The sequence below is a fragment of the Brienomyrus brachyistius genome, unplaced genomic scaffold (genome assembly GCF_023856365.1).
Source record: "Brienomyrus brachyistius isolate T26 unplaced genomic scaffold, BBRACH_0.4 scaffold75, whole genome shotgun sequence".
Taxonomy (NCBI): Eukaryota; Metazoa; Chordata; class Actinopteri; order Osteoglossiformes; family Mormyridae; genus Brienomyrus; species Brienomyrus brachyistius.
In genome coordinates this window covers 409613-425718 of record NW_026042350.1, presented here as the reverse complement: position 1 = coordinate 425718, position 16106 = coordinate 409613, and the positions used below count along the sequence as shown (strand labels likewise).

Here is a 16106-nt window from a genome sequence, read left to right as displayed (position 1 = left end):
GCCTCCATATTTCATGGCAGAAAATCACCAGGCCCAAGGGACAGTGGCACTTTTCAGGTGACTGTTGTTATGTCGAGCTGCTAGTTGTTAATCAGCGACAGGGGTGAAACTCAGGGTGCGCGGCCGACCGGCCAGCCAGCAGGCTCGCGGCAAAACAGAACGCGAAGACCTGGGGGACTGGGAGGTCTAATTAAAAACCCAGAGTGTTCCGGGCAGCTGCGAGCTCGGGGAATTGCGGGGGGCGGAACAGGTGGACCGAAGACGACAAAGAGAGAGAGAGCGAAGGAAATGGAACAGGAATGGGAAAGAGAGCAGGAAGATAAAAAGTGTCAGATGAATCAGCCACGCCCGCTGAGAACCATGGTCTGGCATTCCGGACGCGCCCAGCCAAGCCCGAAATCAGGCCGATAACGTGGCACGGCAAAAGTTGGCGCCTCACAGATCCCCCTCCCCCACCCCCACCCCACTAGGGGCACTTACCAAGAGAGGCCGGCGAACTTGCTCGGTGGTCTCCATTCCTCGGCAAACCGCGGTTCTGCGTCGGGGGGGGGAGGGGCGGCACAGTGGGTCCGGCAAAGGGCGTGTGCCAGACACTGCGAGTGTGTGTGCGTGAGTGTGAGTGAGTGTGTGTGCGTGCGGGGCCTCGTGAGACTGCGAGCGAGCGCCCCCCCCCTCCTCGGCCATGGGAACTTGGGGACGAAGCAACGGAAGAGCGAGCGAGGGAGGGGCTCAGGTTGCACCACTTGTGCGACATTTGCAAAGCAGGGAAGTATATTTAGCATGGGGGCTGGGGGCTTAAATAGGGCCAGAGCAGAATGAACCCTAGAAGGGGGCCCGCTATGCCGCCGTCAGCGATTCGGCGTGCCGTCTGACACGGGACACTTGGCAGGTGCTGCAGACTGGACCTGAATCCCCACCCCTCTGACCCTGCACCTGCAACTGGACCGTGGGAGCGATACCGCTGCGCCAACACAGTGCCGTCCATCCTGACCGCTGCACGCCCCAAAGCTGCGGTCCAATCAGAATCCAGGCACGGGTTCCTGTGCTTCCTGGGGCCAGAAGCGGTGCCCAATATAGGGATTTACCAAGGGCGGCCCATCCATCGACTGCTGGGAACGGACTGGCTGCCGTGATACGGGTTCCGCTCAAATAGGGAGGGGCGGGAGATGTGTCGCTGGATCAGAACATGTGGGGAGAGTCTGGGAAATGGATGTGGTTTGGGACGAGAGCGCAGACAAATCGAAAGCGATTGAGAACTTAGTTATCCGCAAAGAGCAATTCGCTAGTGATTGTCATTTAATCCTTTTATGGAATGATCTCCATATAAGGAAAACAATCAGTATGACTGTCTGCCTTCTGATAGGGCGGCGGCTTCCCGTATCTGTCACATCTGCCATGCTGTTAAAAATGCAGTTTCCAATTGGATTGGATTTTTTCCTTGGATAGCTATTATGCGATCAATTTCATTATATTGCAAAAAAACTGCTGATACACTCGGCTGTGTTTTATTAATCGGTTCAGAGATGCAGGGAGTCTGGAGCTGGTTCCAGGATGCAAGTATATAAAGGCAGAGTATATAAACACACACCTGCCACCAAAGGTGTAAAGTCCAGGTCCAGAAAGTAAAAATCCAGACCAAGATTTTGTTGCAGCCAACCAGCTGAGTACGCTGTGACTGCGACACTTTATGTTTAACTGATTGGTTGAAAGAAAATCTGGGTCTGGATTTTCACTTTCTGGACCTGAACTTTCCACCTCTGCCTGCCACACACAGCGGGAGCAGCCCCAAAAACTCCAACCCCAACCCCTATATATATATAGTCCTCCCATTACATATAATTTTATGTATTCAGGGGCCCCTGTAAAGTGCTGGGGCCCCTGAATCTGCCAGGGTGTCCATGCCCTTACTGTGCCTGGTGATGTAAGACAGCTATGCTGTCCACTGAACTGTGGTCTCCTAATTAATAAGAATCACTTTAAATGAAAAAAAAAAACTTTTTGTGATTGTGGAACAGGGATGAAATATGCATGATCTCATTCACTTTTATCCAAAGCAGAAGGAAAGGTTAAAATGTACATGTGCTGACTGGGATTTGAACCCACTGTCGGCAAAATTCTCTGTTTGTCGGACGAAGAGAAATTAAATTTTTTTAAAAAGACAGAAGATATTCAGATACCTATTTACAACTTGACTGGCAAGCAACATACCTAGACTAACAGGACTAAAACATGTACACATGTTCAACAACTTTGCCTGCGGTGACTGAGGAGAAGATCTTGAAACCTCAAGATCTACGAGTGAGGAGGGAGTTAGGGACACTGCACAGTGGCTTGAACGAGACAAACGTTTTGTTTCAGCTCCTCCACTAGATGGAGCTGTCCTCTACGGTGACATATTACTCACCTCTGGACCAGTCCCTTCTCTCCGATAAGCAGCAACCCTTACTGCAAATGCAATGCTTCTTCTGACACACTGTCAAGGGGGACTTGCACTTGCTCCAGGAATTATGGTAAACCATAAATATTGCGCTGATGGTATTTTGAGTAAATATACGTTCTCATCCCCTGGATGGTAATTTTTTTTTTTTTTTCTGCCTGAAACAAGATAATGCTCATACTGGACGTCTATCAGAAAATGCCAAGTGATGCAGCCTTCATGAGCCATTCTCATTGGTCAATCGGCTTTCACACAAAGATACTGAGGGAAATGAGAGATGGTCACCTCCAGTCACAGAGTGAGGCTCGTCCTGGAAAAAACAGTGACTTTCTTCCTCTAGATCGAAGGGAAAATGCATGTGCGGTTTATTTGCCCCAGGGGGGTGGGGGTGGGTGACAAAACAGCCGCGGGCCTTGTTTGTATGTCGGGGGCACCTAGATCAGTCTTTGTTGGTGACAGTTTGACTCTGCACACAGCACATCTCAGCACAGTTCCACAAACACCACGGACTCACAGCGCCATCGCTGTCAAAACAAAATCCAGTTTCCGCATTAATACCGTGCCGTTCCTCTGCTTTTCTGAGTATGTGGCTAAAGACCGCCCCAGCTGCTCATGAGGCCACACCCACTGCGCACTCCACCCCCACTCGCTGCCTGAAACTCAAAGGCTGCATCTCCATGGAAACCAGGTCAGCGTACCAGTTCTACTGACAGCCGACTGTGTGTGTGCGTGCGAGCGCGCGCGCGTGTGTGTGTGTGTGTGTGTTTGTATGGGCACAGTGTAGAGTCTGCTTGTGTGTGCACAGTGTGTTGTGTGTGTGTGGTTAGTTATGGTTGCAGTCAAAAGTACACATTTTATTTTAATATGCAGAAAAACGAAAGATCAGCTACCAATGGTATGACTGAAAGTTTTCCAGCGAGAACATCTCCCTGAACACACCAATGACCTGTGCCTGGTCACTCCCTATTAGGGCAGCATGCATCATCGACAGCCTGGGGCTGTTCATAGCATACAGTTTTACAGACAGAGGTCACATGATCAATCAGGCATGACTAGCTGATCCCATCACATGATATGACTGGCTTAGTCTGGGATTTGGGTGTGAAAGTAACACTCGCACGTTGAATGATAGGGGGGAGGCTAAATTACTGCTTGTGAAATGAGGCTCATCCGTTGGAAAGCACTGACTCTTACTGCTTCCATGCTGTAGCCCAGTCTGTCTTCTGTCAATGAGCTGCGATCAGGTAGCAAAGAAATTGGGGTTAGGGGGATTAGGGGCGGTGGGAGGATCGGGGAAAGAGAGTAGGAGCCTCTCCTCATTAGGATCCAACAGTGCCGTGTCGGCACTGTACAGGGGCCACGGTTGGGGCCCTTCAAAAGCGGCCTGTTAATTAGCAGACGACCATGGAAGGAGGGCAGCGGGGATTAACCTTTCCAGTTCAATTTCACATGTTCCTGGAACCCAGGGGGTAGCCGTTTTAGCGGGACGTTCACGCGGAGAGGGGAAATGTCATCCGGCATGGCAAGCTGTTTTCCTCTTCGATTGAGGAGCAGCCTTCAAGAAGCCATGTGAGCGAAGCAGTGCTTCACCTAATCGAGGTGGGGGCGTTTCCCAGGTTTCCACGGGAGGTGTTCCACCAATGAAAAAAGGACACATCAGCGATGACGTTAAAGGGATACGACAAGGACTGCGGGATTCGCTTTTATGGCAAGCAGTTGGAAAATGGCAGTCCGTCATGCCGCCAAGAGACTTTGAGTGGGGGGGGGGCAGCATTCATATCTAATCTGCTTCCCCGCTAAGAAAAAAAAAAAAAAAAAAACAGCCATTTTAGCAGTGTTTGCTTAAGCCCACATCCGGAGGAGTGGAATTCATAAAAAGACGAAAAATCTCATGACACAGTTGAAGTCGCTATTGAATAGCGAACGCCTAGACGCATTAGTCACATTCGTGATAAAGACGATGGGCGGGGAGAAGCAATGACAGATGCCAAGGGCATGAAATCCGAAGGCGTCCTAGAGGGATTTCAGATCTCAAGTTAGGGGCAGTTTAGCCAAACTCACTTTACCGGGTGAAAACCATTTATGTACTGGCCCTTTAAAATAAGCCACAGGCATAATATCTAAATAGATGACTCTGTTCCTCACAAAACATGCTATTTCAGATCAAATGAAAGATTGAGCAGACTTGGCCTGTCCAATACCAAGGTTGGCTGATTTATAGGTTCGCAGATGTATGGATTTATAGATCTGTTCTTCTGCATGGACAATCCCTCCCCACAGAGTAAAAACTGAAGCTCCTACACTAAAATACATCCATTCCTGCGGGCAGATTCTCTACAGGTCAATGCTGGCAAAGGTCTGGTCCTTCAGGGCCTCATCCCTTAATTGTTTTGCTGGAGTTGCGTATTGGACAGTAGACAACGCTATCAAGTGCTTCAGATGTCGAACAAGAATCAGGTGATGTGTATCTTGTAAAGCTTACTGGTCCACGACTCCCAAGGACCATGGTCAGACAGCCAATGTAGGAGTGTGGAGCAGCTTACCTGTCTGATGAAGCTGTTGGAGGTGGTATCGGAGGAGGTGCTGCCGTCCGAGCGTTTGAAGCGGCTCTTCCGTTTGGTGTACTTTCCCTGGGGAGAGAGGAGTGACGGGAAGCAGGTCAGGGTGGACAGGAGAACGCGACAGGAGAGAAGATTGGGGGGAAAAGCGCGGGCTTTTGGCAGAGCTCTGGATTGTTCGGTGCTCAGAGCTGAGAGCCTGTCAAAGAGATCGAGGTGTCCGTCACACTGAGTCCAGCTCTGCAAGGCAGCGTCAAAGGGTGCAGCCCTTAAATGCCATTCGTGCCTTGATCACGACATGTCTCCGATATGGCTATAAAGGAACAGATTCGGCGGCATGGGACAGATATGTGTTGTTAACTTGGTCGCCATGACTACACCACCTTATCAGGACCACTGACAAACGGTCCCCTTTTTGTTGCCGTTTTTGAAAACCTAGAGATTTGCCAACTGGCCTGTTAGCTCCAACAAAACACCTCCTTGATGCCCCCCAGAACACACCCGCCCCCACATTACCTAGTTATTTACTACCTGTCATTGGCCCAGTCCCTATAATCTGATTGGTGGAAGGCTGCCAAATGGCTCCCTTGACTTGGTCAGGGTCCCTTGTCGAATTAGACCAACTGTGGCCACATCGCCATGGAGATACGCTGCCCATTAATTGCATTAGCAAACAATCAGGATGCCTGACGAATATGACTTCCAGTTCCCCTGTAATCTAACAGCAGCTGCTTCCAGGACTGACCCCGTACGTCTCTCCACACACCAACATACTCAAGAACGCGAAGAACACAATTTCCTCTCTTAGCCTTATAGTTAATGATTCCAGGAAGGGAAGGGCTTAGAAGCAGGGACTCATAACCAAACAGTCCCAGGTTCCCTCCCACAGAAAATTACCTAATAAGAAATGATAAACACCCAGCCTTAATTGTGGATTAATGTTTACATCAGATAAAAGCATCACCAGACAACTATCATCATATAAACACATAATTCAAAAACAGAACTGCCCTAATTTTTGCCCTCAAACTGCATCTATAAATGGGTCAAACTTCACAAGATGACTTAAGAACGCAGTTGCATCGTGGTCTGTCTCTTTACATTCATATCAGTCGGATATTACAATGAGTGACACCAAAAATCTTACCCACATTTTCAGGACCTGAACAAACGTTGCCCAAAATGTACTTCTTGTACTTGACTTCCATCCCATCCAGGTTGTATCCTTGTTTACACTGCAGCTCCCTCACTCTGAGTAAATCATTGGAAGACAGTTGGATGGACTTCCTGTAACCGCTTGCCCCTATTCAGGGATACAGGGGGGTCCAGAGCCCATGGCACAAGGCAGAGAACAACCCAGGATTGCGCACCAATCCATCGCAGGACACAGTCACACAGCATTCACTCACATATACACAACTATGGGCAATTTGGTAACTCCTAATAGCCACGGAATACTTTTGGACTGTGGGGGGGGGGACCAGAGTACCCAGCAGAAACACCACCATTACATCATAGCAGAGACTCAAACCCTGGTCCCAGAGTAGTGAGGTGACACCGTGGCACCCCAACAATGAAATCACAGAGCTCATTAATTTTAGTTCAAAGCCATGCAGAGGTGACCAAAATTGATGCATGACAAAGTAAGATATTGAACATGAAATAAGATTCATCCTCAGCTGATACTAAACTGCACATTGGTTCTTAGGGACACCAGGATTGTGACTGGAATGTCACTCTGAAGTCCAATGAAGTCAAATGTAAGTTCTCCTCTACACTCAAACCCACTCCTTACCTACTCGGTTCCTTGGCTCGTCTCAACTTAGATGGTCCGGTTTGATAACTTACTCTGGATGTGAGCCGCTCATGTTTTCTATAAAAGGACATCAGGATGGTCCCCGAGGGGGGTGCATTGAAGCAAGACTGAAGAACAAAAGCCCACGGAGGGACCATTTTGGCGATAGATAGAGTTTCCAGGAGTAAATTGACCAATTAAGAGTGTAAACTGGAGCGAATTTCAGGGTGGTGTCTCCAGACCAGACAGCTGTAGATATACTACCGAAAAAGGAGGGGTCTGTGAGGAAAGTCAGGAAGCGATATTATACAGATGCATTATTTAAGATAATAGCCAGGTAATTAAATTATTGCTGAATGCATAAATGGGAGGCAGTACTCAAAATAGTCCTGCGACAATACGAATTGATTCAGAAAAGTTTGTAAAGCCACTTATCCATGGTGTTCTCCATCTGCACACATCGGTACCCAACTGTGAGGGGACGGTTGTGACGGTGTCCGAAAGTATCGTGTCTGTTCTCTATTTCATACCAAACTATGATCCTTTTTGGCTTGGGGCCAAAGACGGGGGATGAGCGTGCGGTTCTTCTGGTGGTGAGTGGAGGGGCTGTAGGTGTCTCAATGACTGACTCACTCGTGTTATAATACAGCCCACCACGGGGCACCTGAACTTTATATATAATTTATCAGCTTGGCGCTGGAGGGATACTTGCCGCGCGACCCGCTAGCAGCCCATCTGTCTGATTGAGCGTGGTCGAGATTATACGTTCGCATTTAAATCATATAAACAGGCTATCGTGGAAATCCAACGCAGGCGATTTCGGCCGGAGCAGAATCGGGAGGGGGGCTCTGTGATTTAAAAGCAGAGTACAGCCGAAAAGCTAAGAAGTGTGTGAAGATTGAGTTGGCAAAGAGAGTTGCTGGGGTTATCACTAGTGGGCTCTGGTTTTAAACGGAACTGCTGCAGTTTTCACTAAGGTTCTACCCATAACTATATCAAGATGTATTCGGAGTAGGATCCTTGTGAGAAACAAATAATATTTAATATCTTATATGGATTTATGTGATGGCTTTACCCAAAATAATTTACATAATTCGCATTTGTATATATATTTGCAGCAAACTAACCTACGTCGTAAAAAAGTGGTATCACAGTACGTATGAAAAAGACATTGTTAATGTATAATTACGAGTGGGTAGCAGGCGCATCCAGCACACCGATTCCTGCTATGCTGTAGGTGTGGCTAGATATAAACTAGAACAACATTCCCACCTCTGACCAAAAAATAACCCCAATTACATCACTGTCTAACGCTGAAACACTTACACTTTACCTTGATTCAAGCCGCAGATACCGTCTTGACGTAAAGGCGTCCACATGGGCTCACAAAGACACAAATTAATGTTATTTTGAACTATTGCTTAAAGCATATACGTTACATAAGGGGGAAAATATATCGATAACAGTACCTCCAAACGCAATAGCGAAACCACACGTTAAAATACAGTTACAAAAGCGTGGATTTATTACATTATTTCCTTGTCGAAAAAAAAAAACTACTTATATTTGTACCCCACCCTGCAATATACATTATGGCTACTGAAGAACGGTCTTATAAGCCATTGTCTTACAATAATTCAAATAACTGCAAATCAGTTCAAAGGACAGTTGGAAACAAAAAGCCTATCTTTTAATATCCGATATGTATTTTCCAGTTTGCTCAAATTAACAAGCGATACTATGGAAATACTGGATGAAAATGACAGCGAAAACAATTTAAAGCATGCGAAATATTGAAAATACAAAGTATTTTCTTCTTCTTTTAATTAAAATGTTCCTGTCAGTCATTTATATTCAGTACTAGTTAAGTTTACTTTGCATCAATCGGTTGATAAAATTACCTGAAAACTACATTAAGATTTCAAAATTCAGCACTTGCTGGTTACGGTTTTCTCTCTTTTTCCTCCCCGCATGCAATGTGAGAAACTGAATGCATTGCTTTCCAGAGCATATTGTGTGGAGGCTATGGAAATGGCCATATCTATATCACGCGTCCTTACCTGTGAAGCAGGATGTTCAAACATGTCCATTTGTATCTCCTGGGTTGAGGTCGAAGGCGTCCTGGACATGCTACTTTTCTGTACCATTGATTTATGTTATTCTTTATTATAATCGGTTATTTTGTATGGCTTTGACTATTGCAAACGTAGGCATTGTCTGCGTAGAGAAACAGATGGTGCTGCTTTTTTCCCCAGATCGCTTCCTTCTGCCACCGCTGGTGTCACACTACACAGCTGTGCTTTCCCCCTTGCACGGCCACCTCTGTTTCCTCAGGCACAGACAATACAGTACGCCGCCGAGTCCAGCTGCTCAGGGACCGGTCTACGCCCATCTGCCAGGCTCCACCCCTACATCGCTGTCAATCATTCACAGCAGCCAATAGTGTGCAGTGATTTATTTCTCTATGACGTGATTGGAAGGACGACGTGACAATCATTTAAAAAAAGGCGGGGCGGGCACGTCTTCTAGCCTCGGTGCTTTCAGGCCACTGAGAACAGGTGTATTTCGAAGAAGGCGGTGGTGCTACTCAGTGCAAGGATCGGTTTAGAAATGCCCCGTTTGGAAGACCCCCTCAGGCATATTTTGGAGTAATATAAATGACCAAGAAAGAGAAATTGCAGGGTTGTTATACGAACCTGTGATCCGATCAAAAATATCCGAAATACTGGTATAAAAGCCTAACATGATTCACGTCGAGCATAAATTATAAGACTAGTATTATTATGAATAATAATAGAGTGATGTTGTAAGACTTCAACATTATTTCCTTTGTTGTTGTTAAAAAGTGCAGCATGATAGACTGGAAGGAAAAATCAACAGATGGTTAGCAAGTGGGAGGCTCGAATGTCTCGCCATCACTGTTTAATGTTTCTGTGTTTTTTTTTGGGGGGGGGGCAAGCTTCGATCACTAATTAGAACGAGACCTCTTTGATGTTTTTTTTTTTGCTGGCTTGGATTTAGTGAAACTGGTTTCTGTGACAGACGTTAAGTTCTTTGTAGAAACAAAAAGCACTGGTGTGTTTTTATTCTAAATGTTGTTTTAGGGAAAAAAAATCACCATCGTCGCAGTTTACATATTCATACCGGAGGCTAAACCATACGCCGCATCTTGTCAGTAAGACGCAGGCCTACTATTAATAGCCGTATTAATATTTAATATGCTGACACAAAATAATCCCGTATTAATATTGTTTGAATAAGCAGAAATACTCTTCACGTTCGTAATCCACCCAGGGAGATGTTTTTTCTGAACAATTCTGCAATGTAAAGACACCGGTAATAGGCTATGCAACTCTTAACTCTAAAGGGAAGATGCTGCTGGTATTTACACCGTGAATATGGTTGTTCAGGTGTTTTGGAGAATTGTAAATATATATTAATTAAATTAAATTTATATAATATTTTTTATTCCTTGGTCTGGGCCCACTTGTGCCGATCGGACCCTAGGCAGCTGTCTAGTCTGCCTATACCTGGATCCGGACCGGTTCCGATGGACACAAATTGATTTTCTATTCTAAAATATAATTGAACTAAACAATTTGTTTGGGCTAAATTGAAAGGGCATGGAAGTTAAGAAAAGGGGTGAGATAATAAACGTATGAACATTAATGTTTCTTACTTCTTGCAAGTAAATCTGTCACTGGGCTTACGTATTCCTGCTGGGCAGTTGTATTGAGTTTGCGTTGGCTGTAATCGTACACTGTTTGATTCACTGTGACCATATGCTTAATTGTGTTTCTTAGTTGACAGTCTAGTAGGCCTGTATTTAATTCCTTCTGGAAAATGCACAAATGCGAGCCAAGAGCTTTTTAAGCAAAAAGAAAAGTCACTATTTAGAGCGTTCTGTTTTTTCCCATCAAGGGGAAAGTGTCAAATTCTGTATTCCATATTGGTATTATCTGCTGCTGGGGGCATAAACAGGAGCGTAGCTAAAAATTTTAGGTTTATTCACAACGTAACACCTTGGACTCCCGACTCAATTGTACATATAATTTTACGTATTCAAGGGCTCCAGTCAAATGCTGGGTCCCCTGAATTTGCCAGGGTATCCAGTGTCCACCTCCCTAGATATAATTCTCGATTCTAATTATTTTAACGATATGCTTTTATATTTGAGCTGATAGATGTTTTTAAATATACTGAAGGAATAAGGTCGTGGCACAGTTAGTACAGCTAGAGATGAGGCGTCTGTTTTCGTTAAACTGATTATTAATACCATGAATTATAACAGCGTGACTTGTAATAGTGTGTATTACATAATTTGTTTTGACGAAAAACATTACTATATTGAATAAGAGACTCTTAAAGTTTAGCTCTTTATTTAAATTTAGAAGTTGAAATTTATTATGCTACCAAACCTTAGTGAAATCTACATATAATTGGCACTAGAAAAAGAAGTTAAAGAATTAAAGATGCTCAACATCGCCCTCCTGTGTATCCCGGTATGGATAAAAACGACGAATATAGTATTTCCCACAATGCAGCGTGGATGGCCAATCTGGAATCTACCATATGAATTAGAAAGAGGGGGGCATTATGTTTAATACTTCCTATCTACAAATAAAATAACTTATAATATCAACTCTTAGCTAGGCACTTCTATAAATTATTATTAATAAGTTATCATGTCAAAAGTGCTTACATTTCTGTTTTAATATTTATTAGTACGCTTAAGTTTCGTTTATTTGAAAATGTTTGGTTGTCCTCTCCGTCATAATGATAGGCCATGCCCGCCGTCTAAGCTTCCTTTTCTCTTAACCAGCAGCAGCCATGAGGTAAGCGGGCCTAAGCTGCTCCGGTTGAAATAAGCTAAAAACGAGTTATAAAGCATTTATGACTTAATATTAGATGCTAGTTTAAAAAGTTACGTGGCAGAGTGATGATGAAATCGTATGTTTGGAAAACTTTGAATAAAGATAAGCATATTGAACGTACATGTGATCAGTCGCCTAAACGAGCAGGCCGAATTCAACGGCCATGTCGTTATTTTTTACGCTCAACTACCAGAAATATTTGTCATTTTTATATTCGTATTACCACCAAGGATAAACATCTGTTAGTGTGGTGTCGTGAATACCACGCCAGCCTATATTTTAGTCATTCACGATTACCTTTTTTATGTCGTTTGCAGCGCCGTACACGCCATTAAAGCTAATCCACCAGCTTACTACGAGAACGCGGTTTTGTATCGTGGCAATATAAGCCATTCATGTAAATTAGCTGCTTTAATGCTTGATTTTAAGCATGTCATATACTCTCGTTTTTTTAATCTAAATGCGTATTTTCTACCGATTAGAGTGCTTGGGCGTTTTCGGACTCTCAATGGAAGCGATACTTGTCGGTCCTTAAGCTGCTTCTCCGTGTCGAATAATGTTTCATAAGGAGTGGTATTTTTATACAACTATTCATGCAAATGCTGGTAATGACATGTCAAAAGTTATTAGTTATTTATTAAGCACCGTTTCTATTTGTACTGCAGCCCACAAAACCATTCCAATGTGCAAGTTAAATATATGCACTACATCGTTTGTAACTGCTTTAGGTGTGAGCAGCTGTTTTGCCTATCACGTACATTTCACCATAATTATTTGGAACACTGAGGTAGAGCATTTACTCTCTGGCCCTCAGCATGCTCAGGCTCCAGAAGCGGCTGGCATCCAGCGTCCTGCGCTGTGGCAAAAAGAAGGTGTGGCTCGACCCCAACGAGACCAATGAGATTGCCAACGCCAACTCCCGTAAGTCAGTCGGTCTGGCAGTCGTGCTCCACTGACTGAAGGATGAGTGTCAGTGGAATTGCACCTTTACAGCCTCTAATACTGTCATCTTAATTTATGTGACTGGCCTCGTATTCCCTGCCTGCCAGAGTGACATCACCGTTGCACCCTTGAGCTAAGGTTCTTTATCACAGTTACTCCATGGTGACCCTGCTCTGATCCTCACTTGAATGTCGCTTTGGACAAAAGCTCTTGCTAAATAAACGAATTGTGTCAAGAGTTGCAGCAGGTAACACAATAATCCTGTTGTGCATGGTAGTCCAGTGCACGGGAAGATCATGCATCACAGAAAAGTTAATGTTCAGTGTGGGAGACTGATGTTCCTCAAGGTGGAAAGGACCATGTGTGCTCTAACCTGTAGGTTCTGCTTGGGTAATGAATAATGATGATTTAGTGGATATTTTAAAAGCTGCTTTGGAAAAAGCATCTGACCTACTTGTCCAGCTCACGCAGCCCACAAAAGAAATCGTCGTTCCTCTCCTCAGGGCAACAGATCCGAAAACTGGTGAAGGATGGGTTGATCATCCGGAAGCCTGTGACGGTGCACTCCCGCGCCCGCTGCCGCAAGAACACGCTGGCCCGTCGCAAGGGTCGCCATATGGGTGTCGGTAAGTTAGCGGCCCTTCGGTGGGTGGGAGGTGGGGCTCAGCTGCTGTGGCAGCCCAGAGCACGTGTATGTGACACTGTCCTCCCACCTCAGGTAAGAGGAAGGGTACGGCTAATGCCCGCATGCCGGAGAAGCTGTGCTGGATGCGACGCATGAGGATCCTGCGACGGCTGCTGCGTCGTTACAGGGAATCCAAGAAGATCGACAGGCACATGTGAGTGCGTGCAGAAATGCGTCTGATCCGTTGTGGTTGGTCTAGGTACGCCGCAATTTCCCCGTATGAACACTGGGCACAGCACTATTTATTGCATCGTTAATAAAGCGACTTTCACATTTGTGAAAGGCGCTATATAAATCTAACATTATGATAAATCGTGGGTGTCTGCTCACTTAGCCATAATTCACATTTGTCTTCAGACTGTTTCTGTTGAAGTCCAGATTTTAGGTGGATCATCTTTGGTTTCTGCCCTCTTCACCTTAATCATTTAGAGGTGATTGACTTGTGCACCATTGGTCAGCGGTTAGCACTGTTACCTCACGTAACCTGGACTAGGATTCGAGTCTCCATCTCGACTTTACGAGTTGCATGTTTTCCAGTTTCTCCCCACTGTCAAAAACACGCTAATGTGAATTGTAGTTGCCAGATTGTCCACGGGTGTGAATGGTGTGTGTGTCCCTGCAATTTGGCGCCCTGCCTTGCGCCTGTAGTTTCCAGGACGAGCTCTGGACCCCTACAACCTTGTTTAGGACAAATGGGTGTAGAGGATGGATGGATGTAGCTTCTTCCCATATATCCAGTGAGATGCTTCATCTCCAAGAGAAATATAATCAGTTGTGCTCATTTGGAACTGGAATCGATCGACATTTAAAGAGCGTATGGGCTTATGTTTTGGAGTAATTTAGTGTTCTCCTTACTGAGCTTGGGCAGCAGAACCCGCTGTGAAGTGACAGTCTCCCTCTTTCCTTACGGCCTCTCCAGGTACCACCACCTCTACCTGAAGGTGAAGGGTAATGTGTTCAAGAACAAGCGCATCCTGATGGAGCACATCCACAAGCTTAAGGCAGACAAGGCCCGCAAGAAGCTCCTGGCGTAAGTCACGTCTACCTGTTCCCTCTTAGCTTCCGGGACGGACGGCTAACAGGACAGTGCCGATCCAAGCCAATACTGATTTAGGGCATTTTTCCACTGCACCAGGTAGTCAGTGGGAAGGGCAAAGTACTGAATTTTTAGTACCACAAGTGCAGTGTCTGGTGCAGTGTAAAAGCACCCTTAATGCTACTTAGTTTCCTTGGTATTTTCATCAAACTAGCATTAGTGAATAAGTTCTTGGTAAAGGATGGACTAATGAAAATGACTGAATTGTTTTCAGGAGCTAATCATAATCACCATTGTGCCCCAGGGTTCCTCGGTCGCTGTCCTGAAAGGCCGGAATCCAACATATTTGGCAGATTTCCCTGCTCAAACACAATCGGCTAGTTACTAGGTTTAGCATGTGTGTTTGACAGCGAAATCTGCACGCTGTATTGGATTCTGGTCCTGCAGGACTGGAATTGGGGAACGCCGCTTATAAAATGTGACTTTGATAAAGCACTGCACTGTCACTTTTCACGAGATCTTCAAAGTGGCCTCTGCATAGCAGTCACCTGGTCTCCCTATGCCCCACAGCGACCAGGCTGAAGCTCGCCGCTCCAAGACCAAGGAGGCCCGTAAACGCCGTGAGGAGCGCCTCCAGGCCAAGAAGGAGGAGGTCATCAAGACTCTGTCCAAGGAGGAGGAGGCCAAGAAGTGAGCTGCTTCCATCCCCAGACCCCATTCCAATAAAATCTTCAAAGACACTGCATTGTCCTGATGTCTCATTTTTCTCCAAGATGGCCGCTAGGAACCATAACACAATTTTGGTGTTAAGTTTACTGAGGGCTCCTTAAATACACTAGCTGCCAGTTGTTTGGTTTGATAGGCTATTGTTAAGGTCCCAGTTCATCTTAGTGTCTTAAACTAGTGCGAGGTAATTAATTTGTGTAACATTTGAACAAATGCCTTTACCCAGTGGCTGTAGCTCGCCTCTAAGATACTGTGAAAATGCAGGATTTCTTTAAATTTGTTTAGCTTGGAAATTCTGTAGCTCATTACAGTATCTGGGGACACATCAATAATAGAATTTGAGTACAGTACGAATCTGTATTTTGACCTAATGTATGTTGGGAGTTTGAGTTGATACTAACTCGGCGATGTTTGAAAACCAGAATGTGTGTTACTCAAGGAAAACCTGTAAGAGAATAGGAAAAACATTCTCACATTCATTTCTGTTCCTCCTTTGAAACTAGTAGCAGTCAGTTTTTTTTTTTGTGTCTGTAGACGAGTTAATCTGAGTACAGCTACCGTTCTGTAACCCGTGGATCCGCAAACCCAGCATCACAAAGCCCTGTTTTTAACACTGAGGTTGCATGAAGATAGCTGTGCCTCTCCGCTGATGCCTCCAAAGAAGGTCATGTGTGCTGTGTTAGCAGATCCTGTTTAACATGCCCGTTTATGGAAGGGTAAGTGAACCTCTATAGTTTGTGTATATTCTGTCGCAGTAAATAATCACAGAACATTGCAGAACTGAGTGTGAATTTCGATGGTGCAGCTGGGGGTGTGTGTCGTCTTCACGCTGTGATGCATCTAGATGCATGGGCTCTGATGCGATAAAATTATTTTTATTATGGATTTATTCAGCTGTGACTGCGGATGTTTTGCATAAGTAACTTCTTTATTATTATTTCTGTGTGGTGTCCTCTGACGCTACTTTGTGTTTGAGTTGTTTACTCCAAGTGTTATCACGAACAGTCTATTTCTGAGATTTCCCCGAATTGTAACTGAAACTCCTCAGGTGAT

The 16106-nt window shown here is 45.1% G+C and overlaps 2 protein-coding genes across 5 annotated transcripts in view; one reads left to right on the top strand and one right to left on the bottom strand.

Annotated features, from left to right (window-relative positions):
* cacnb1 (calcium channel, voltage-dependent, beta 1 subunit) overlaps positions 1-9150 on the bottom strand; it is a 34015-nt gene extending 24865 nt beyond the window's left edge. For 2 of the 4 annotated variants that reach the window (XM_049003165.1, XM_049003167.1), the window contains exons 1-2: positions 8851-9150; positions 4981-5067 (exon numbers count right to left, since the gene is read on the bottom strand). In XM_049003165.1, coding sequence (XP_048859122.1) covers positions 4981-5067; positions 8851-8937 — 174 coding nt within the window. In that variant the 5' untranslated portion in view covers positions 8938-9150. Of the gene's footprint in view, positions 1-480; positions 641-4980; positions 5068-8850 lie in introns of those variants that run through there. The other 2 variants (XM_049003164.1, XM_049003166.1) reach the window with 1 other exon arrangement.
* A 2417-nt stretch (positions 9151-11567) lies between these two features.
* Positions 11568-15067, top strand: LOC125726732 (60S ribosomal protein L19-like). The gene is made up of 6 exons (XM_049003147.1): positions 11568-11625; positions 12479-12585; positions 13110-13232; positions 13325-13445; positions 14211-14321; positions 14898-15067. The coding sequence occupies exons 1-6, from the start codon at positions 11621-11623 to the stop codon at positions 15019-15021; spliced, it is 591 nt and encodes a 196-aa protein (XP_048859104.1). The 5' UTR covers positions 11568-11620; the 3' UTR covers positions 15022-15067.
* The last annotated feature ends 1039 nt before the right edge of the window (positions 15068-16106 follow it).

Bases quoted from the DNA above. Each gene is read 5' to 3' on its own strand.
- LOC125726732 (XM_049003147.1), top strand. The intron at 13,446-14,210 runs GTGAGTGCGTGC...CGGCCTCTCCAG, and splicing joins AAGAAGATCGACAGGCACAT to GTACCACCACCTCTACCTGA. The intron at 14,322-14,897 runs GTAAGTCACGTC...TATGCCCCACAG, and splicing joins GCCCGCAAGAAGCTCCTGGC to CGACCAGGCTGAAGCTCGCC.